At 39.1% G+C, this 21,695-nt stretch overlaps 4 protein-coding genes across 6 annotated transcripts; all 4 read right to left on the bottom strand.

Moving 5' to 3' along the window:
* Positions 1-43: 43 nt before the first annotated feature.
* Positions 44-2,175, bottom strand: c9h22orf39 (chromosome 9 C22orf39 homolog). Its single transcript, XM_029440490.1, has 3 exons — positions 2,011-2,175; positions 987-1,154; positions 44-760 (listed from the first exon to the last, which is right to left on the bottom strand). Exons 1-3 carry the CDS (start codon positions 2,038-2,040, stop codon positions 629-631), a joined length of 330 nt encoding a protein of 109 aa, XP_029296350.1. The 5' UTR covers positions 2,041-2,175; the 3' UTR covers positions 44-628.
* A 47-nt stretch (positions 2,176-2,222) lies between these two features.
* On the bottom strand, positions 2,223-6,885 carry ufd1l (ubiquitin recognition factor in ER associated degradation 1). Its single transcript, XM_029440487.1, has 12 exons — positions 6,728-6,885; positions 6,363-6,495; positions 6,204-6,236; positions 5,989-6,110; positions 5,331-5,461; positions 5,166-5,238; positions 4,987-5,055; positions 4,838-4,906; positions 4,714-4,764; positions 4,519-4,607; positions 3,024-3,108; positions 2,223-2,782 (listed from the first exon to the last, which is right to left on the bottom strand). The coding sequence occupies exons 1-12, from the start codon at positions 6,728-6,730 to the stop codon at positions 2,708-2,710; spliced, it is 933 nt and encodes a 310-aa protein (XP_029296347.1). The 5' UTR covers positions 6,731-6,885; the 3' UTR covers positions 2,223-2,707.
* Positions 6,886-8,055: 1,170 nt separating this feature from the next.
* Positions 8,056-17,999, bottom strand: dhx37 (DEAH (Asp-Glu-Ala-His) box polypeptide 37). Of its 3 annotated transcripts, none has more exons than XM_029440485.1 (27): positions 17,901-17,999; positions 17,556-17,668; positions 17,289-17,458; positions 16,427-16,539; positions 15,957-16,329; positions 15,725-15,873; positions 15,038-15,130; positions 14,778-14,874; positions 14,467-14,580; positions 14,116-14,332; positions 13,700-13,798; positions 13,553-13,623; positions 13,274-13,409; positions 13,109-13,185; positions 12,570-12,802; positions 12,364-12,475; positions 12,175-12,281; positions 11,608-11,796; positions 11,278-11,402; positions 10,845-10,961; positions 10,590-10,762; positions 10,394-10,508; positions 9,914-10,051; positions 9,405-9,499; positions 8,746-8,819; positions 8,534-8,631; positions 8,056-8,434 (listed from the first exon to the last, which is right to left on the bottom strand). In XM_029440485.1, the coding sequence occupies exons 2-27, from the start codon at positions 17,653-17,655 to the stop codon at positions 8,358-8,360; spliced, it is 3,462 nt and encodes a 1,153-aa protein (XP_029296345.1). In that variant the 5' UTR covers positions 17,656-17,668; positions 17,901-17,999; the 3' UTR covers positions 8,056-8,357. The 3 variants fall into 3 exon arrangements, with proteins under 3 accessions (XP_029296345.1, XP_029296344.1, XP_029296342.1); XM_029440484.1 differs by having other exon boundaries at positions 17,845-17,980; XM_029440482.1 differs by having other exon boundaries at positions 17,556-17,959.
* Positions 18,000-18,958: 959 nt separating this feature from the next.
* Positions 18,959-20,652, bottom strand: gp1bb (glycoprotein Ib platelet subunit beta). The gene is made up of 2 exons (XM_029440488.1): positions 20,525-20,652; positions 18,959-19,738 (listed from the first exon to the last, which is right to left on the bottom strand). The coding sequence occupies exon 2, from the start codon at positions 19,724-19,726 to the stop codon at positions 19,103-19,105; it is 624 nt and encodes a 207-aa protein (XP_029296348.1). The 5' UTR covers positions 19,727-19,738; positions 20,525-20,652; the 3' UTR covers positions 18,959-19,102.
* Positions 20,653-21,695: the final 1,043 nt, after the last annotated feature.

Below are 21,695 nucleotides of genomic sequence, written 5' to 3'. Positions count from 1 at the left end.
CCACAATCGCATCTGTATAAAACAAAACGGAAGAAATCTGAAAATAAGTTCTTTTTTTTTAATTGATGAAGACCTTAATCAATTACAAATGGCAGAAAATTGCTATTGCACAACTCTGTTATATTAATGCATAAATATTATACTGTATATAATATATTCATCAAGGAGTATCTAGCTTTTGAGAAATGTTGACAGATTTAAAAGGTCCAACTCCCCTGTGTGATGCCATCAAAAGTACATTCCAGTGCAGAATCACGCAAGGCAATCTTAAAAATAATACACAGTGAATCTGAGTGCAATCAGCCTTTGTGCTTCAGTTTACACAAGCTTTTAGAGAAAAGAGAATGAATCATTAATGACAGAGAAATAACACTGCCTCGTCAGAGATCAAATTGTTATTCACTTGTTGAATATATGCGGTCATACTCATCATTGACCACTAGAAGCTGCCACTGCCACACATCTGTTTTCATACAGCAGCTCACTGAATACAGCTTGAGACAGCAATGAGTGATGAGCAGTATTTCCAGCATGTGGTTCTAAACGATTTCGTTAAGTGACAAGAATATCAAATCTTTATTTCGCTTTAGCCGCCATGGAACAGAGACAGCAGGTTAATAGTGACAGTTCAGGAGTTCTGAGGCTTTTCCTGGTTCAGAGGCATGTGCCAGTCTCTGGGAGGGTTTTTCCTCAGTTCCCACACTGGGATGAAGTTTCTCTGCTCTGCCACTCTGTTCCTCTCACTCTTCTGCAAGGCTTCCTGTAATACAGATACATTAAATATGAAATGGCTTCAAGACATTTTTTTGTATTCTTTCAGACACCCTGGATAGTGTCAGGAAGTTTAAAAAGCCTTTGTTCTTCTTATGTAGCAAAATGGCACTTAAACTGCATTTTGTTGCACAACCCTGTGTTGTACAATGACAATAAATGATCCCTGTAATACAAGTTTAGGACAATGAAAATGTGACATCCTGCAGCTGTACCTTGGCCCCGACGTCTTTGCGATTCTCCCACTCTCTGCAGTAATAGTAGTCCTCTTTCCACTGCTTGCAAGATGGGGAGGTACCGTAAGTGTAATAGTGGTGAAAAGAATTACTCCAGCTTTTGCAATGTTTGAATTCCCTCAAATATTGATCACAGTCTCGGGGTGGCTGTACACACAGACAAAAACAGGAATCATCAAGCCCACTTGAACAAATGATATTGTGGCTATCGAGTCTCTGGTGTGTGACTGCATCACTTCCACTATTCTGGGTCCACCTAACAAGCTCATGAAAGATGGATTTAACATGCAAGAGCAGAAAGGATCGACCTGGGGAGTTCTTAACTTCTGCAGCTGACTAGGGTTTTAAATTCAGCGAGGTTGAAATTCAAACTTGATTCAAGATTGCTTGTCTTGATTGACTAAGAAATGGGTAATAAAAAACAATAAATAAAATATAAAATAATTGGAAACAATCACATCGACTTTGGAAAAAGTTAATTCTGAAACTAAAACAGCTGGAATTAAATAAAAATGCCTTAAAAAAAACCTGACATGATTTTAATGTGAATTATTTCAATTTATTTTCTTTTTATTATTCATATGATTATTTATTTCAGTCTTATAAATAAAATAAAATGAAACATGTCTGACATCAACTCTCAGGTCGCAAATGTTTAGAGGAACCTCAGTTTTCTAAATCTAGCGTTACAATTATCTATATTTACGTGTCATTTTAAAATTAAATTAGCAAAGGAAGATTTTAAAGCAAATCATGAGGAATCAGATAAATAACTGAGTTTGTTAAAACCTCCTCGTCTAACTGACTTGCGTCAATGTTTGTTGTTTGCTAGCTAGCTAAGGTTACTTTGGTAATTTAGCAACGATAGCTAATCAACTTGCAAAGTATTTGGATCAGCTTTGGCACTTTTCACTCATCAGGCCTTTCAAGAACAAGGCAGATTCAATAAAATGAAGACGTTTAGCCAAGAACCTAACCTAAAAGATACATTTTGATAAATTACCCTCCACGTTGCTTCTCTAGACCCGTCCATTGCTAGCTAATACAGCAACACACTTCCGGTTCGGTTTCATTTCACAATAAAGGCGCTAGAACTGGACAAACACATTAAGCATCTGCTTATTACTAAACTTATGTGTCTAATTAGAGTCAAGAAACATTCCAATTTATATAACAATTACATTGTGGTAGTTATTGTCATGCTACAAAAAAAACTGTTAGCAAAACTTTATTCATTTCAAACACTGTCCTTTAATTGTCTATAAATAAACAAAGAGAAAAAAGGGGGAAGAAATTGCAAACTACTCCTCAAAAAAAACCCATAAACATTGTTTTCAGCAGACTCTGGATAACAGTATATTTTAAGTCAATTGTAAAAATGCAACAATTATGGAAAAATGGGGGAAATTATCTAATATCACAACTATACTCCACAAGTTATTCTTTGCGTTTGTGGTGTGGTGATATAATTTATTATTATTTATTCCACAAACTCCATGTGGAAGAATTTTACAGAGCTCAGCTTTTGTTGAGCAAAATATTAATTACATATAATCCCAACTCAACAGCAAAACCATTTCAAAGCGACGGCGAGACAAAATCCCAATGCATTTGAAGACCAGTTCTTTACTTTGCTGTTGAAGGTGACAATAGATATGGTGAGTCTGAAAACATTAGCCAGTCTCTCCACGTGGAATCCTTCAAGGCTTTCTTCCCTTTTTGCGTAGTGACTGTCCTTCTCCAGAGAAGGCGATGAATCTGTTCAAGGCATCATCCTGGAAGGATTCAGAGATTTAAAAGAAGTTATAATTGTAAAATTACAGTAGGAGTGATATATAAAAACATTTATTTAGAGAATTTAACATACATCACAAATAGACTGAATCACACAAATTGTTTCGTTTAAGTGCTAAGAAAGATTTTACTGAAAAAGAGTGCGAGAAACTACTGAAATGTTGCAAATACAGCCTAGTTAAATAAATAGAAAAGTATGATCAAATCCTTCACATTTCTTACATCATCGAAAAACTTCTTGGGCAGAGGCCTTGAGTTTCTGATGAAGGTGATCCTGCCAACTTTGAATTCATAGTTGGGAATGCCTCTGTGAGATGAAAGATTATAGTTCATGGTTATGAATTTACACTCAAGGCTAAAACACTGGCAGAATGTGATGTAAAGCAAAATAAAGATTAAACAGGCACCACTAAAGGGTCTCCACACACACTTCAGTGTGAAAGTCTGACAGTAAACAGTAAAAAAGACATTTCGACATATTCTAGCGGTCAGATGCTGCAAACCGAGGTGAGTCTATTGTTACATTTAGCAGTTTGTTGAATGATCAAACTACAAATTATCTGCTACTAAAAGCAATCTGACCATGTCATGTGACACCAAAACAAGATGAGGTGGGGACACAAGTGAGCAAAAAGCAGCACTGAGTTTAATGTCTGGAGAAACCCAAAGATGGAAAATAAGAAGTTCAACTGTACCATAGTGGTCACTCACAGGGAATCATAGCAATAGTTTGTACACCAGTTGGTAGCAGCAGCAGCAACAAAGCGAGAATATGACACAAAAATGTTCACACTGCCAGAATTTTGGCAGAGCCTACAACACAATCGTGTGTGCCACACCACATCACATTGTATGTCCAAATTCAGCTCACCCACTGACCGTAAGCCAACCTACGGAAGATTTTGTTCTATCTGAGAAATCAAAAATACAATGTGGAGTGTTGCTGGCTTAGAGCTTAAGGTGCTGCCTATGAACCACAACATCCTCAGATCAAGACCTAATTTCCTCTCATCTCTCCATCTGCTGTCTGATAAAAGCATTAAAATGCCAAAAAAGTAGTGAATCTTAGAGGAGGGACATTATATATAGAGTGCTGCAGGAACGGGTCCTAAAACCCGGGAATTATTCCGGCACTTCAGGTTCCCTCGTCTCGAAGTCAATGTTTAAAGTTTTTGATTTGATGCCTGACATAAAGTCTTGGATTAATACAAGTTTAAGAGATATTAATGTTTTGTACAATTTAAAATACGTCAGTAAATACCCTACTTGTGAATTTTGAAGTTTTTACATGTCTTTAAAAAGGCGGTTGCTATGAAGTGGCTAAATGAGACTACAGAGGTTGTCTGATACATTAAACATCATCACGTCAAACTCTAGTCCACCTTTAGTTTAGCGGTGGTGACGTGTAGGTCGTTTAGAGCCTAACTTACACTTTTTACTTCTGTGGATTGCATTTACACTTCAAAAATAATAAAAGTGGTGTCATAAACTTTTGTTTCCCACAGAGCTTATAATTATAGCTTACAATACTCCAAAATCCAAAGAACAAATCCCATTGGCTTTTTGTCAGGGTAACCAGGGCTTTGCTAACTTCCGGGTTGGCATACATAAAAATGTTATCCCTGCAGCACTTATCATGTTGAATATATAAACCATTGTGTTACAATATTACATTTTTAAGCCTTCATCTGTACATGTATAAAACACTGAACATCACCTTTTCATGTCACTTGGGCAAAGAGGGACAGGGCTGGGCTCAATCCCTTTTGTTTTACCATCCAAACGATTTCCAGAGCCAGTGAAAGCCTGAGGATAAGAAACAGATTAGAAGTTACATTAGCTCCAGTTATTACGGTTATCAGAAGTGATAAGGACTTTTATTTGACTCTAATCCACAGCAACATTTACTCACTCTGAATCTCAGATCCATGTCGGCGTAGCTGGTGGGATCTGCTTCCTCCTCCTGTGAAGAATTTAGTTTTATCAAATTGTTCAGAAAATAAATCGTACAGGAACCTTTAGGGTTTGGTCCTTACTGTTGGTTCTTCCTGGTGCTGAGGTCGTCGTTCAGGCTCTTTGTAACCCAAAGGAGCATCAAAATCCACCTGAGAAACAGAGTCGCAACTAATTTAAAGAAGGGAACCCAACAGTATAATTTACTGTGTGATAATATAGAGAATCTTACGTTCATATCGCACTCGATGATGGACACTGCTTTATCTGGCTTGGTCTCCATTACTCTCAGCTCATATATCTGAAACAATAACACAGATTCCATTAGCAGAAGTAGTCGCCAGAAGAAATATATGGACAAAAACACATATTCACTTAACACAAACACTAATTTTGATGACGTTAATTCACCTTTTCATTGTAGTTGATAGCGACGACATCACCAGTTGTCAAGCAGGCAAAGTTTCTCAATGCATTCTCCAGTCTGTAATAAAGTGAACACTTAGTTAATCACTATAATTAAAACATAAAATGTGAAAAAAGGACAATTTAGCACCCCTAACTGATATTTCTTACACTGCCTTGGGGTTTGTAATGTCCAGGAAGTCGGGGCTCTGTGGCTGGAACTTTGAGTAAGTGGCCACCATAAGGTTAACGCTTTCCACTTGGACCAGACCTCCTTCCTCCAGCAGGAGATTCTGCATCATCTGCAGCAAACAAAATAAAGCAACTTGTCAATACTTCCTAGATGCATACTGTTATGATAGATAGGTTTATTTGTATTAATGTCTTCTACAAGACATTTTACATATTAACCCCTATTAGTGGCACCTGTGTGGAGAGGTTTGGGTTTTTTGTCGAGCTGACTAGGACACGCCGCGATCAAGATACCATTGAGAAGTCATTTTCGAAGACAAAAAGAAGTTTGTGTCCAACACCACCACAAACGTTTTTATACAACTTTCACCCTAAACTACACAACGAAGAGCAGGCTGGTCTGGTGTCCAGAGTAGTCACTTGATCACAGTGAGCTTGTCGCGGGATGAACCAGTGGCCTGGCGGTGAGTCAAATATACACATCCAGATAGGAAAGATTGCATTCACCCAGGGAAGTTTAAGTCACATCTTTCACGTCTAATGCAACATGTGGTACAGCAGCATAACAATACTTACAAAGTGGCTTTAAAAGCATTTAAACAGAAAACATTTAATTAAACTTGTTTCTGTTTCTCACCCAGTGTGGCAGGTAGCAGATTCCTTCGTCTGCCACAAACTCCAGTACTCCACAGTGCGTCATTCTGTCTGAGTTCTTGTTGGTCAGCTTGAACAGCATTGGATAGGTGATGTTAAGCCTGCCTGTACAAGGTAAAGGAGCAGAAAGGTTATATTCATGGAAGGTTCATACTGGACTTTTGTGATGAAGAGGTGTTTGATTTAACTGCCACTTACTTAGCTGGTCGAGAGCTGAAGGTGGCATTATTACTGAAAAAGAAACCGTTTATTAGTTGAGACATCTCTATTTACTACAAATTCGCATGTTTAGATGATGATTTTCGAGATTTTACTGACATTAAGTACAAGGGCATCTTTTGAGACAATGATATTTACTTTTGCCTCCTTTCTCCACGTCAGAGCGGTCGTTGGGACCGGCCAGCATGGACACCGAGTAGCAGCGGTACTGAGTGGAGAAGCGGTTCTGAAAGCCCCGGGACAGCGGGTGCTCGAATACGTGAAAGGAAAACTGTGGAACAAACCAAATCCTATTAATAAAACACACCTATTTTTCTGATAGTTTTACGTGAGCTGATAACATCAAAGTAAGCTCTTTGGTAACATGAACATAGGACTTTAAGTCCATCATGACAGGGCAGCTTGTTGTTGTTAGCCGCTCTCTCGCTAGCTGCTCCAAGTACGATTTGTTTTGATATAAATGTATTGTCAACGTTGGACAAAATCACTCAAGTGTCACTCACCATGTCGACAGTTTAGGTATGTGGTTGTCAAACGACTCAAATCACAATGTCTGTTTCTGTTTTCTTATTAAAAATGTTAGCATTAAGAGCTGTGACTTTCCACTGTTGTCTTCCGCTTCTTCCGGAAGTGTTCGAGCTGACTGCAGGAAATGACGACACGACAAATGTCAGCCAATCACAGCAGCCCACTTGAAATAAAGTACACATCCACATTTTACACAATATACTTTGTAAATCTATATTTCTTAAATTTCTTTGATATTTAAAACAAATTACGTTTGTTCAATGATAAACCTGAATGTTTAACGCATTTATTTTACATTCAGCTACCTTTTAGATTCAGATAGAAATGTTTTTATAATATATATAATTATATATATTGTGTAAAACTAATAACATTATGTGCAAAAATCTCATTATACATTTTGGAGATAATTATAACATTGTAGTTATTGTCAACGTATTCATTATATGGTACATTGTACATAAATAAAAATAAATAAAAGTTAACTCCACTATTACTGGATATTTATGTGAATTTAAAGAATATTTGAAGACTCCAAAAACACCAACAAAAACTGAACTGAAACTGTTCTGGCTGCTTGGTCAACTGACTGCTTTCTAAACTTTCCGTCTCGACTTTTAAGCAAACATGGATGTGAAGTCTTAAATCTTAACAGCTAAAACTCTGACAGCTGGACAAACTGCATCAAGTGAGGAAAATCATGTGAAACAATCGAAAGCTCCAGAACAGCTACTTAATGTAGTGAGCTCAAAAATGAACATTCAATCTCAACCAATAACCAATAAAGCCTGCCCAGTAAATATTCACATATTTGTGGCTAAACCAGATTGTAACACAAGCTTTCTGTTAAACAATTTATCCATCTCCATGCCAAAAATGGGATAATTTTCTCAAACTTCTGTGTTCATGTGATGAATAATACTCATGACTAGTAAACTGACATTGCTGTGTACAATCAGTGGAGCTGCACTTTAATCTTTACCAACTACAGTCAACATACATCCAGTTCTGGATTGTTACCTCAGGCAGTTCTGCATTGGTTTGGCTTATTTGTAGCAAATAGTTGAATTTGTTTTCTATCGTTTCTGTATGTTGCACTTGGTTTGGCTTATTTGAAGCTATTGTTCTGCACTTAAAGGATTGTACCTATTTGAAGCTAATGTACTTGCAAGATTCTTGCTGTTTGGAGTTGTATCCTCATGATTGTTTGCACTTTTTGTAAGTCACTTTGGACAAAAGCATCAGCTAAATGAACTGTAATGTAACGTAATACAGCATAAATAAATCACACACACCAGCCTAATTCAGAGTCACACAGTTTTAATGAGTCTTATGAAGACCAAATCAGAAAAACATTATTGACACACCGATAACAAGTTAAAAGTCATAATAGAGCTCTAGTTGAAAACTGTACAAGTCACAGCTGCAGGATATAAAAAACAAAAACTGAGAAAAGTCAGTTGTGGTTTTGTAGTTTTGTAGCACTTTGAGAAAACATTCTGAAGACAATCTGAAGACACTACCTGATGGTAAAGAAGGGAGTTATAGTCTCTGATCAAGTGTGTAATATAATAATCTGCCTTCTTTTTTTTTGGATGAAAGCCTTCATATCGGAGGCCAACTTTTGGCTACTTCTTGATGCATGGCTTCAGGTAACCACTGGCAGTATGCAGACAACAGAACTGTAGGAGGATAAAAATACAATCAAACAACAAGATTAAATGACAAGAAGGGTAATGAAAGCAGACTGGCAAGCCATGTCAAGCACATTAAACCCTCACATTTATCTTCAGTTTTCCAGACAGAGAGGAGGGCATCTCTGCAGTCAACTCTCTTTGACACCAACACTCCCAGCAAAGCCTCTGTCCTGGGCTGCAGCCTAAGTCAGCAACAGTAAGAGAAAAGTCCTTCTTTTAAACAAGTCAACTTGTTCATTGACACAAACGGAGAAATGCCTCAGAGGGCGGAGCAGTGTGTGAGAGTGCCAACTTACTTTGCCCATGTTTTCAGCATGATGGAGGGGTTTGAGAGAAGGTGGCCGCTGTGTTTCTTTAGTTTAGCACAAACCTGCAAACCAGACAAAGCAAATATTACTACACAAGACTTTCTGTCAGGTTGGGTTTAGGAGCAGTTATCATTTGACTTTTTCCTACTTGTATTTACCTTTAGAGCATTTACAGAGAACAATGCATATAGAAAAACACATCAGTATTTAAGGTTCACTCAGATTAAGAGTTGTGTGAAATGGTTATTATGTTTAAGAATAAATACTTTATTTATGCTTTTATAATGTTTTATTAGTTTTTGTATTGATGTTAATTCTATAGATATTCGTATGTTATTTATTGTGTTGGCTGTTTTATTTACTGTATGCTGTGTAAATATTTGTTGATTATGCTGTATATTTAATATGTAGAGAAGGAAGGAAGAGTAGCAACAACTGGAGATCCAAATAAACCATAAAAAGGGAGGAGGAGGCTCAATACTTATTAAGGCTACCAATATTATAATGATTTCATTGTTTTGGCCTCTAGCAGTGACCAGGGCTGGTAAGGATTGGACATAAAGATCAGGTTCAAGCTTGCATGCCTAATTGAAACTTGAGTGAAGACTGAACAGAGATGGGATAACTTTCAGGTTTTGCTGCAGTACCTGTCCCTCAAGCAGAAACCTGGAGAACAGTTTGAAACGCTCGATGCCGTCTGGATATTCCTTCTCCACTGCTGGCAGCTGCCAACTTACACGGACTGCAGGAGAAACACAACAATTACATTAATGTAGGCTGTAGGGCTGCAGCAAATAGACTGAAGCTTCAATCATAACGTTGACATTCAAATTCTTGAAATCAACATTCGAATGCTGCGCAGCTTGTTTTGCACATGAAGATTAGGCTACACTAATATTATTAGAGTCATACTATTGTAGAATTAGATTCCAGTGGTGACTCGTGCGATTCACACATTTCCAATATCTTGAAAGACATTTTTATGAATTATATTATATAATCAAAAAATATGTATTTTCATTCTTTAAAAATATATATATAAAAAGGTGATTATGTCATGAAATAAGATGACGGACATGAGAAGCTTCATTTGAAAACCTCAACAGAAGATTTGAATGTATTCGGTACAGCCCGTGCTCAGCTGGAGAAAACCTACAGAAGGTGCTTGAGCAGAAACATCTGATGGTGCCGGTGGACGAACAGAACCACGGTGATGGCGACTCCAGAGGGGCGCCGAAATGACAATACTGAGGCAGAAGCTCTGGGATCCACTCTGCTTCTACTGCTGACACACCTGACGGAGACAGAAAGGAAGACATTTCACCAGGTGAAACCATAAGCATAAGCATGTTGTTCTGAAATTTGGCAATTTGGCTTGTCAACAGGATTCTCAGGACACACACACACACACACACACACACACACACACACACACACACACACACACACACACACACACACACACACACACACACACACACACACACACACACACACACACACACACACACACACACACACACACACACACACACACACACACACACACACAGAGAGAGAGAGCCAGGGGACCCTGATGACTGTCTACAAAGACTCTGAGTTATGATTGGCTGATGGAAATCGTTTTCACATTTACCTCTCATGTACATCTTTGTGGTCTCCATGATCTCCTGGTAGACGATGAAGTCCGGCAGCGTTTTAAACAGCGCGGAGGTGGGATGAATGTACACCGGGTCGTCCAGAAGAGCCGTCTATTATCAAAAACGGATAAAGGTGAGAAGGTGACGGAGAGAGATAATAGACTCTTCTTAATCACAATCAGACCAACTTGCCTTGTATCCATTCTTCAATTTCGGGTCCAGCATATCTTCTCCCTGCGCACGCCTTGCAAGATGGTCTCCCAGTCCGGCTAGAACAATCTGTCGCAGGCAAACCACCTGGTGCTCTGTCGGCGGAGTCATCTTGGGATTCACAAACACGCCCACCTCTGAACACACTGCGTTCACTGGGGTGAGAGAATGGGAATGATTTTCACTTTTGTTTCTGGAGCACATTATGCGTTGGGTTTTCTGTGTGCGTTTGTCTACCTGCGTTGGTAAGTTGTCCTCTGAGTCTCCTGATCTCCACCATGGCTTTATACCTCAGGCCGTTATCCTCGCAAAACTTTGGAGTACAACCGGCAAATTCACAAGCACCGACAGCACCTGTCATCACACGTATACAGAAATATTAGTACAACTCCATAAATGTACTAAATATAAAACATTCTGTGCAATAAAAAAAGGTTTGATATAAGATACACAAACTAAAATTCCACCCATTACTCAATGTCGACATATTTTGCTCTTCACTGCATCAGTCATTAGATCTCAAATCTCCGGGTCTTAAGTCTCACGCTGAAACTCTGCTTCATGCTGGAACATCATGGTACCTTTAAAAGGTCAACATAACCTAACAGACTATAAACAGACTGTCTATAAACTGTCAGGCATTGTAAACCTGAACAAACGGTACGCTTACCCAGCATGACCATGAGGTCCCCCAGCAGGAGCGACGCTCCCTGCCCAGCCCACAACCTCCTCATTTGGGTCAGCCGAGCTCGACGCTGGCTGAGCTTGGAGCTCTCATCTTCACTAGGTGCAGGTCTGAGGGAAGACAAAAAAGATGGTACAAGTATTAAAGCAAAATGAAGAATGCAGCATGTTGCATGTCTTGCTTTTACATTCAAGTAATTTTTAAAGTTCATCTCATATTTGTGCACTTCTAATATGAATACCTCGGGAGCCCCTATTTCAGTTTTAACATATAATTATGCAAGCAGATATCATAAGAGCAAACATGTGTCCTCACCTGTCAAGGTCTTCAAAGATCTCCCGGACTGTCATGGCTGCTACCACAGCAATGACGTAAGGCAGGCAATCCTGCTGCTTACCGAGAGCCAACATTTTAGCGCAACGCGGTGCCACAGGGAACGAAGCCATTGCTCTGCCCAGGGGGGTGACTGGACAGCTCAGCCTCGCTTGCTCCATCTCTTTCACACTTATAAGAAAATAAATTAACAGTTTGGACACGCGTAGACGCGTGATACGACTAATTACACTGGGAAAACTAAATAAAAATATGAATATAAAAGGCTTTGTTAAACTCTCAAATGTCCACATAGAAAGGGCAAACTTCTTAGTCAGTTCTACAAGTTCTATTGATAAACAGAATCTTCTCTCTAATAACTTCACATTACAATAACCCCTTGTTTCATTGACTTTAATTTTGTAAGGCTTCCCTGTTAGAATCAGAGTGTAAGCAGAAACCAATATCCCTCGACACTACCGAAACTGCTCTAATAAATAGTTATGTAATGCAAGGAAGCCAGTTGATATTGGTCAAGCAAGGTAAAGACAAGGAGATCCATTTAGTTACCTTCCAGTGCGAGGCGGCTCTGTCAGAGCTCCCAACGAGACTAACAACTGCTCTGCTGCAACAAGAGCCTCTGCAGAGGGAGCCGTGGGGAAGGGAAAATTGACCACCTGCACAAAAATAAAATATGAAGCCGTTTTAATGAGAAGAAGAAGCCTGCTGGTAAGTTTGAAACGCTTCCTTTTTACTGACCTTATCTATGTTGAGGTCCTTCATCTGTAAAACCAAGTCTTCCACAGGCCGGCGAGTGATCTCTGCCTCTGAGAACAAACTGAAGTCTCCAAATACTGCGGACGAGTACAACCTGCAAACACATCATAGAAACAGAGACAAACATTTGTGAATCCTCAAGTGAAGAAAACAAGAGAGATTACACATCACATTTTCAAAGTCCTGACCTGTAGCAATGTCCCGGCTCCGTTCGTCCCGCTCTACCTGCCCTCTGATTGGCTGAGGCCTGTGAAGTCCATGTGACCTTGAAGGACGACACTCCGGTCACTCGGTCATAGAAACGTTTCTTAACTCGACCGCAGTCGACCACGTACTTGATGCTAGGGATGGTCAGAGATGTCTCAGCCACGTTGGTGGCGACCACACACAGACGAGTTCCAGGTGGAGGAGGCCTGAACACCTGCAGTACACACACACACACACACACACACACACACACACACACACACACACACACACACACACACACACACACACACACACACACACACACACACACACACACACACACACACACACACACACACACACACACAAAGAAAGAAAGAAAGAAAGAAAGAAATAAAGATAATGTACAAGTTTATCTACTGTTCTGCATCACATGGACAACAAGGTTTGAAAACAGCTAAAAGTATGTCTAAACGTATTAACATATACATTTAAACAAACTTGTGGATCAGGTTTGCTCACAAGATATTAATCTCACCTTGGCCTGCTGCTCTGGAGCCAACAGAGAGTACAGAGGGAGAACATAGAGAGGAATAGAGGGGTCAGCCTTCTCCCCTACACAAACAAAACACAGAGCAGAATTAGTAAAAACACAAAATACATCCAACTTGATTTGAAGTATTATTCATTTGAAGTAGCTCGCCTGTGCTGGTGCCATCGTCTCCGATCTCAAGGTCGGAGCCGTCATACTCCTCGTCTCCGATCCCCGCATCTCTGTCCTCGTCCCCTTCATCCATCGGGAGGGCAGAGTAGTTATCCAGATCGATGCGAGGCAGAGACTGAAAACAGAGATAATCTTCTTAAAATATGCACACAAGAAATATCCGCAGACACACACACTGTAATATGTGGCTGTAATCACATTGGAAAAACATAAACAAAAAAGGGGGTTTTAGGGGCATTTGACTAAAAGTAGACTTACAACAGTCTTCTTCTGTTTGGCCTTTTTAAACTTCCTCATGGCCTCTGAGGTGTCTGCGTCCGCGTCTTCACCTAAAAACAAAGACATGTAAACATACAAAATCATACACAACATGTGAAGAGAGCAAACAGATGCTGTCAGACTCACCAGTGGTCGTGTTACCCTTCCTGAAGGGGAAAGCGTTTCTCAGTTTTCTGCACAGATTGTGAACCTCTGCCTGGCCGGTCAGAAACACCAGGATACCACCTGAAGGACAGAGACGTGGCATCAGAGAGTGAGTGTGTGTGTGTGTGTGTGTGTGTGTGTGTGTGTTAACCTCCAGAAACTGTGGTTTGTCCCGCTTACTTAGTACTGACAAAGTGCAATTATTAAAGCGTCCCACCATAATATCTTAACAAACACAGCTATCTTTGCCATGAAGCTACAAAGAGTCTCAATTCTTTCTTTAATCTGTGCAGAAAAAAAATATTTAACAGTTTCCCCTAAACCCCCTTAAATAAATGAGAGTTCTTTCAGGTTCTAATAGTAAAAAGAAAAACATTTGAGAAACGTGTCATGTGCACCTGGAGGCAGCATTCGGTGGATCTTGCAGATTTTTTGGAAAACTTCTCCGGTGTAATCATCCATCGGGGTGCGTTTGTTGAAATGTATAGTGACCGGGAACTGGCGAGCGTCCACTTTAATGACGGGCGGCGGCGTCCGAAACAGCTTTATGTTTTCTGTGAAATCCTCAACTCGCAGAGTAGCCGACATGACCAGCAGCTTCATGGGCAAACCTTTCTGCAGACAGGTGAAGAGCGGGCGCAGAGTAACGAAGTAGAGAAGGGAAGATAAGATAATGTCATGCATGCTGTCAGTAATACGGGCTCTAAAGATTTTTCACCAAAAACATGAAACACAGCAGAGCCTCTCACCTTGTTTCTGAGCGGGACGATACGAGACAACAGTCCGATGAGGATGTCTGTGTACACGCTCCTTTCATGCGCCTCATCTATGATTATCACACTGTATCTCTGGAGCAGGAAATCCTATGAGACAAGACCGAGACACTCACACAACTGTGGAAACATCAAGGTAATTAAAAGCTTTCCCATTACTCTTACTGAACAACAACTTCTACAAAGACAACCTTATGAAAATTGTGATTTTTGAAGGCGTTTTATTTCAATTCCAGATATAAAATACTGTGTTCATTAAATGACTCAATGGACAATAAATATTATACCTTCTGAATCTCCTTCAGTAGAACACCATCAGTCATGAACTTGATCTTGGTATCGCTGGTCACGTTTCCCTCATATCGAATCTGGTATGACACCACGCTAAACACAAACACGTACCATATCATTTACTAAATGTTTCCATGATCATCAAAACCTCCATCCCCAGGCTCGTCACAAACATGTTTCAAAAACAAAATAGTCTGTATACTCTCCAAATCTGTGGATTTGAGATTATTTCATTTGAAATATTTTTGAATGTTACCGTGTGGACAGGTTCATCTCTTTGGCCACTCGGTGGGACATACTGACAGCGGCCACTCTTCTTGGCTCTGTGATACCAATTATTCCCCTGCCACTGAAGGACATCAGAACAAAGAAGACGTCATGATATAACATATACAAGTGTGCCCACAAGCCATTTGTCTAGGTAAATATCAGCTAGGGCTGTATCGAATAGTTTGAAGCTTCATTCATAACGTTGATATTCCAATATTGGAAGCCTGCTTGCCGCAAAAGAAGGGCACACACCTCTCGTAACAGGGCTGTGTAGCAGCAATCGTGAATTATCTTATATAACCACAATAACACTAAACTCCATTTTGGTTTCAACACTAATATAGTATTTAAGTAGTTACGGTATTATGTATCTGCATTCCTTTGGGCCCTTATCGGATTAGCCAGTATATGTATACATGTTGACGAGTTATATTCATTAAAGTAAGTTCATTTAATAAAAAAAGACTACCGGTAACTCATTTAATCCGATGAATCACTTTATTCAAATCCAGATTCTTTTGGGAGGATTTCCCCCTTTTTTTATGGGTGATAATGTCAAAGAAATATGACATCAGACATTTAAAGCTTAATTTGATACTTCAATAGAAGTTAAAAAAAAAAGAAAAACATTCGGTACAGTACTAATATCAGCACCATAAAGAGGATGCCTTACCTGCCATAGCCGGCTTCATACAGAAACTGAGGCACTTGAGTTGTTTTTCCACTTCCTGTTTCTCCACAGATGACGATACAGGGATTTTCTCTCACTGCCTCCATGATGACCTGCTCCTCCGCCAGCACGGGTAGCTTTAGACGAGCCTCCTGCAGCAACAGATTGAAATGCATGTAAGCTCAAGAAAAAAACAAAAACAAAAACACACCCGTCTGAATGGCACTTCACACACCTGTATTTTTGGTAATCTGTCAACAGGAATGAAGACGGCTGGCTGCGACGGCGTCTTGTTTTCAACTTTTTCCTGATCTGAAATCTTCTTCTCCTCATTCTGTCCATCTTGTTCTGTGTTTTGTTGTTTTTCCTTCCCTTCCTGTTTGTCCTCTGTTTCCTGACAGGGAGAGACGGTCCTCTCTGTGGTCTCATTCACTTCATCATCCTCCTCCTCCTCCTCCTCCTCCTCAGACGAGGTGTCCAGATCACTGCTTTCTTCTGCCTTTTCTTCATCTTCGTCCTCCTCTTCTTTCCATTTTCTTTTTCTGTTTGCTCCACTTAAACTGCTGATCTTTGGCCCGGACTCTCCATCTTTTATTTCATCCGGCAACCTAAAAATAACCCAAAGATACTAAGACTACCGACTCCACCTTCTCCATATACAAAGAGAAAGATTATTTTGCTTATATGACGCATTTGTGCACTTACTGTTTGGTCTGGTAAAGTTTGTCTCCTGTTCCTAGTTTGGACGTAGTGTACAGCAGCTTCAGTTCAGACTCTGGAAGCTGCACCTCAGCCAGTTTAGTCAGGATGTCTGCTCTCTGGATGGGACAGACAGCAGGACAGATGGGTTGTGATCTCTGTTTCATAGTTATTAAATGTTTAACAATTTATGTCCAGTGTACCTGGCTCTTATGCAGGACGAGTGTCTGTGAGTAACTGAGTAGAAATAAATTGGTATAATCTTGAGTCTAAGGCTAGGTATACCATGATGTTTTTAGGAGTAGCACCAGTAACGATACCAGAGTTTCTGAGTATTGATTGATTTTATTTTCCCCCTTTGCTTCTTTGACTCTTTAAGTACTTTAACAATTTAATTTCTGTTGTGGAATTAATAAAGTCCTTATCTTATTGTGATACCAAACCATACTTCTTCTTTTTCTGTTGATATCTTTGTTTTTTCCTCTCCATTATGTCCTGTCATCTCTCTAATGTCTGTAATATAGGCATAAGAATGCCTCCAAGAACATATAAAAAAAATTATTTCACTAAAGAAAGCTAAGTTAAATGTTAAATCAGTAATTATCTGATTAAAGAATAAATAAATAGACTACAAAAAATTACCATCCAAACCAAATTGTAAAAATATTTGATACGTATTCATTACAGTCGGTACGGTTACTGCTATCATTAAGTTTATAATAAAGATCGGACATCAGAAGCTCCGAGAGCCAAAGGTGGCGTATAAATGTACGTATGAACTAGATCAAAGTTGTGTTATTCTGAATAAAAAGATTGTAAAAACTGATTAGAGCTTTGTGTAAACCTGCAGCATCAACCTGTGTCTCACCTGAGATTTCTTTTCTTTGCGCTCCAGGACCTTCTGCAGCTCTTTCCTCTGCTTCTTGGTGAGGGGCTTCTTACTGTAGACAGGTGTCACTGAGCCTTTCTTCTTCTTGGCTTTGTTGGCTGGGAGGACCAACACGTTGCTCTGGTCTACACCTTTAAGCCTGACCCCATCTGATGAAAAAAAAAAGTTACAAGCCAAACATACAACAAGTGGCAATATAGAACAAATCATTTCAACAGTTTATAGAGTTTGCCCATAAATTCTTACCTTGAAGCTCCACAACAACCTTTGACTTCTCTTCCTCTGCTGGTTGTTGGGTGTTACTTTGCTGTTTTCCCTTCAAGTGCTTCTTCCTTAGTTTTCCCATTTTAAACTGAGGTCTGGGAATTAATAAATAACAAAGTATGTATACTAAACCACCACCTGATAGCTTGTAATGTAAGACACCACGAACAAGCTTAAAACGAGCCAACTAGCTAACTGAAAATGAACCATTACGGTATCAACGTAATTTACACAACCGATTAAATCTTGATGAATATTATAAAAGACAAACCGTTTTATTTTATCAGGTCAAACAACAGCATGTGAAAGAAACAGCCCTGCACAAACCTCACGTGTAAACATACAGGAGTGCATCAGCTTAAACTGTCCGCCGCTGAAACCTGACTCCGCAGAAAGGTTCCGCTACATGAGAAAATAATAACTAGTAATTGGAGTTTCATACACGTTGTTGTTTGTTTGAAATGTTTTTATTGTGAAACAGAATTTTCAAAGATAACAAAACATGGTATTGCCATGCTTCTTTTCCATATTAGCAAACATAATGTCAAAAGTTACATAGGTAGGTAGAACATACTTAAACAAGAAAGAATGAAAGAAAAAAGAAAGAAAACTATAGAAAGAAAATAATAAAAAACAACAATACCAATAACAATGGAGGTTTGTTGATCATAGTTTATGGACGGATGTGTTTTGTAAGATGGTAAAAATAACAATCTAGCTGATAAAGTGTGTCTGTTGAAATAAATCAGCTAATTTAGTTTGAATGAAAATACATTCTGTAAAGCACACTGAGACAAATGTATAATTTGTGATATTGGGCTATACATATACATTTGATTTGATTTGATATAAATATAAATTCCCTTTAAATAAATTTGACCAAAAATGTAATAATTTTACCATGAAATAATTTTCAATTAGAAAAACATAACACAATTTCCTGATATCACACACACATAAAAACACCTATATCAGCAATTCATCATTAGGCATCTTCAGTTGAGATTATTTTTGATGACATGATCACACCTCCAAATAAAGCATCCCAAGGGACTTAGAAAATACATTTTAATTAGCCTTTTAATGCTCATATAGTACAATGTTATAGTTATGTCATGTCATCATCCCTTCATTTGTCACCTGCTTGCATGGGCGGATTATGAGACAATGGGCCCCGGGGCACAGACATGCAAAAGGCCCCATCACCTCTCTCTTTGTGGTCCTTTTGTGTCTATTTGCAGCTGTTTTGTACCTTTTTATAGTTGTTTTATGTTTCTTTATATCTTTTTTGTATCTCTGGTACGTGTCTCTTTGAGCAACATTTTGTAAATGAAGGCCAGGGGGACAGGGCTCTGAGTCTATGACCGGCGGGCCCATTCAGTAATCCATCCATGCTTGCTTGTCAATAAAAATGTAACTTTGGAATCTGAAACACAAAAGCATGAAAGACATGTTCTCTCCAGTGTGCAAATAAATAAACATCTCTTTTTCTTCTTTTGTATCTAACCATCACACATCACAGCTCCTTCTCAGATGCTGCTGTCCTTTAAAGGCGCATAATTGTTATCCCTCAGACTCTCTCTGGCGGTGAAGCTCTCCTCCGTGGTTCTTCTCGCCTCTTTGGTCAGCCTCTCAAACCTCCTCAGGAACACGATGAGAGCCACCAGCAGAACCACCTGCACCACCACAAATACAAACAGACACACCTGAGAGGCCAGAGCCAAGTCACAGTACCAGTACTGGCAGGACTCCAGGATCTCCTTCTCGGTCAAATACACCACCAGCCGCCCTCTCAGACCGGGAGGGAAGCTGCAGTTAACGCCCAGATGTGATGCAAGAGTGGCCGGATGATGCTGCAGCCAGGCTCGCAGGTAGAGGACACCACAGTCACACTCCCAGGGGTTACCATGAAGGGAGATTGAGCGGAGGGAGGTCAAATTATCCAGGAGCCCATTAGGGAGGCTGGTCAGCCGGTTATTGTGGAGACGGAGGGAGGTGGTCCCTGCAGGGAAACTGGTGGGCAGCGAGGACGAGGTGAAAGACCTGCTGCTGCAATCCACCTGACTGCCATGACAGGAGCAAAGGTGAGGGCAGGCTGATGACCTTTGACCTTCACACAAGATGAGCAGACACAGGAGCAGAAGCCCCTTCATGGTTACCAATCACTGGAGAAAAGAGAAGATTCATCTAAGTCTACTGCAGGAGTCGAAAGTAACATTACATTAACATTGAATTATAATCCAATAATATAACATATTATATACAATAAGGGCCGTTCTGAATAATGAGTACTTATACTTTTGACACTTTATTATCGATTGATTTAAGGCCAACAAAAAGAAGAGATTAGGGAGAAGGGAATATACAAGTTTAACCTCACATTAAACAGTAACATTAGCCACATCAACACAAAGATAAACTCTTCTATAGTAAAGGTAAACACAATAAAGCATCAAGGTAATGACTCAACAGTGTTCTCTTAACACAGATAAAAAACATAATGTTTAATTTCTTGTTTTTTATGTTTGTTTATATTGTTTTCCAGAGCTGTTTGATCTTAAATTATTAGAAAAAGAAATTAATGCAATCCAACAAGAGTCCAATAATACCAATCTTTATGAAACTTTAAATTGTTCTGGTCACTTTATGTTTATTTAAAATGTACCTACTTTGTATATGACAGTTTACATAAATTGTTTGTGCAATTTGTCTTAAACTAATATAAAATTTCTGTCGACTTTCATACACAATTAAATATAAAAACAAAAGAGTAATTCTAAATTTTCACAGCTTTTTAATTGCTGTGATATTTTATTATTTCTATGCTGACATGGACCTATGTGTCTGAAATAAAGTTAAATTGAATTTAATAAAAACTGAGTTATGGGCCATGAAACAATGTTTTAATGTCAATATGGTTCAAACTAAAAAGTCAAACGAGAGTCATTTACCTTCAGTGCTGCGTGTCTTCAGGAGAGGACTGCGCTTCTTACAGTCGCTCTGAGAGGCCCCGATTGTTTGTGTGTGTTACAGCCAGCTGGCACTAACTGATAAAGACCACTGAAGAGCGCACACACACACACACACACACACACACACACACACACACACACACACACACACACACACACACAATCCTTAGTGACTCTTTCTCTTAGGGGTGTGCCTAAGAAAGCACAAAATTCAACATAAATAAAGTTTCTAATAATAAATAATAAATGAATGTACCTGGGATTGGAATAAATATTTTTAAGGAAATTCCTTTTCATATTATTAGCACCCAATTATGTTTCATAGAATATTATTAGTAAATTATAGACCTGTAGAGACATTTTTGAGGAGACAACATGGTCTGTGTCATGATATATATCCGATATGTCAAGTGTAGTAAGAAAATGACCAGCGGTGGTACTGTGACTTTACTTGAGTATTTCCATTTTCACTTTATACTTCTACTCCACTACAATTCAGAGGCAAATATTCTTACTTTTTACGTCACTATATATAATAACTTTAGTTACTTTGAAAATTCAGATTAATATTACAAAAGATAATCAACAAATAAATGATGATGTAATATAAAAATAAGATAAGTTTATTGAGGGGAAATTCACAAACCACCCAGGAGTATATAAAGTACTTAAAATGAGCTTCACCATTAACAGCTGCAACATTAGTGATGTAGCGACGCATCAGTGATCCATTCATATACTATCAATTATTCTGAAATGGGCCATTCTGCATGATTAGTACTTGAAGTATATTTTGATGCTAATACTTTTACTTAAGTAAAGTCTGGAATGCAGGACTGTTTCTTGTAACAAGAGTATTTCTACATTGTAGTATTGCTACTTTTACTAAGTTTAAATGCTTATTTCACCACAACATTTATGAGTGAAAGTCCTCTTACAGAAAATACAGATATTCAGTCATACTAATTTCTTCTCTGAGTGGCAGGACAAGACGCTGTGTGCAGGTCAGAGGAAGAATGGCTGCAGGAGATAAAACGTGAATCAGCAGATAATGTCTTCATCTCTGAGTGCTGCCGCTCAGACTGACAGCCGGAAGCGACGAAGGATGTCGGTGCTGCGCTCACACTAGTATTCAGAGAAACGATGCAGA

Source organism: Cottoperca gobio, chromosome 9 (genome assembly GCF_900634415.1).
Source record: "Cottoperca gobio chromosome 9, fCotGob3.1, whole genome shotgun sequence".
NCBI classification, from domain to species: domain Eukaryota; kingdom Metazoa; phylum Chordata; class Actinopteri; order Perciformes; family Bovichtidae; genus Cottoperca; species Cottoperca gobio.
The sequence above is the reverse complement of the archived record's forward strand: the minus strand, read 5'-3'. Positions and strand labels throughout refer to the sequence as shown.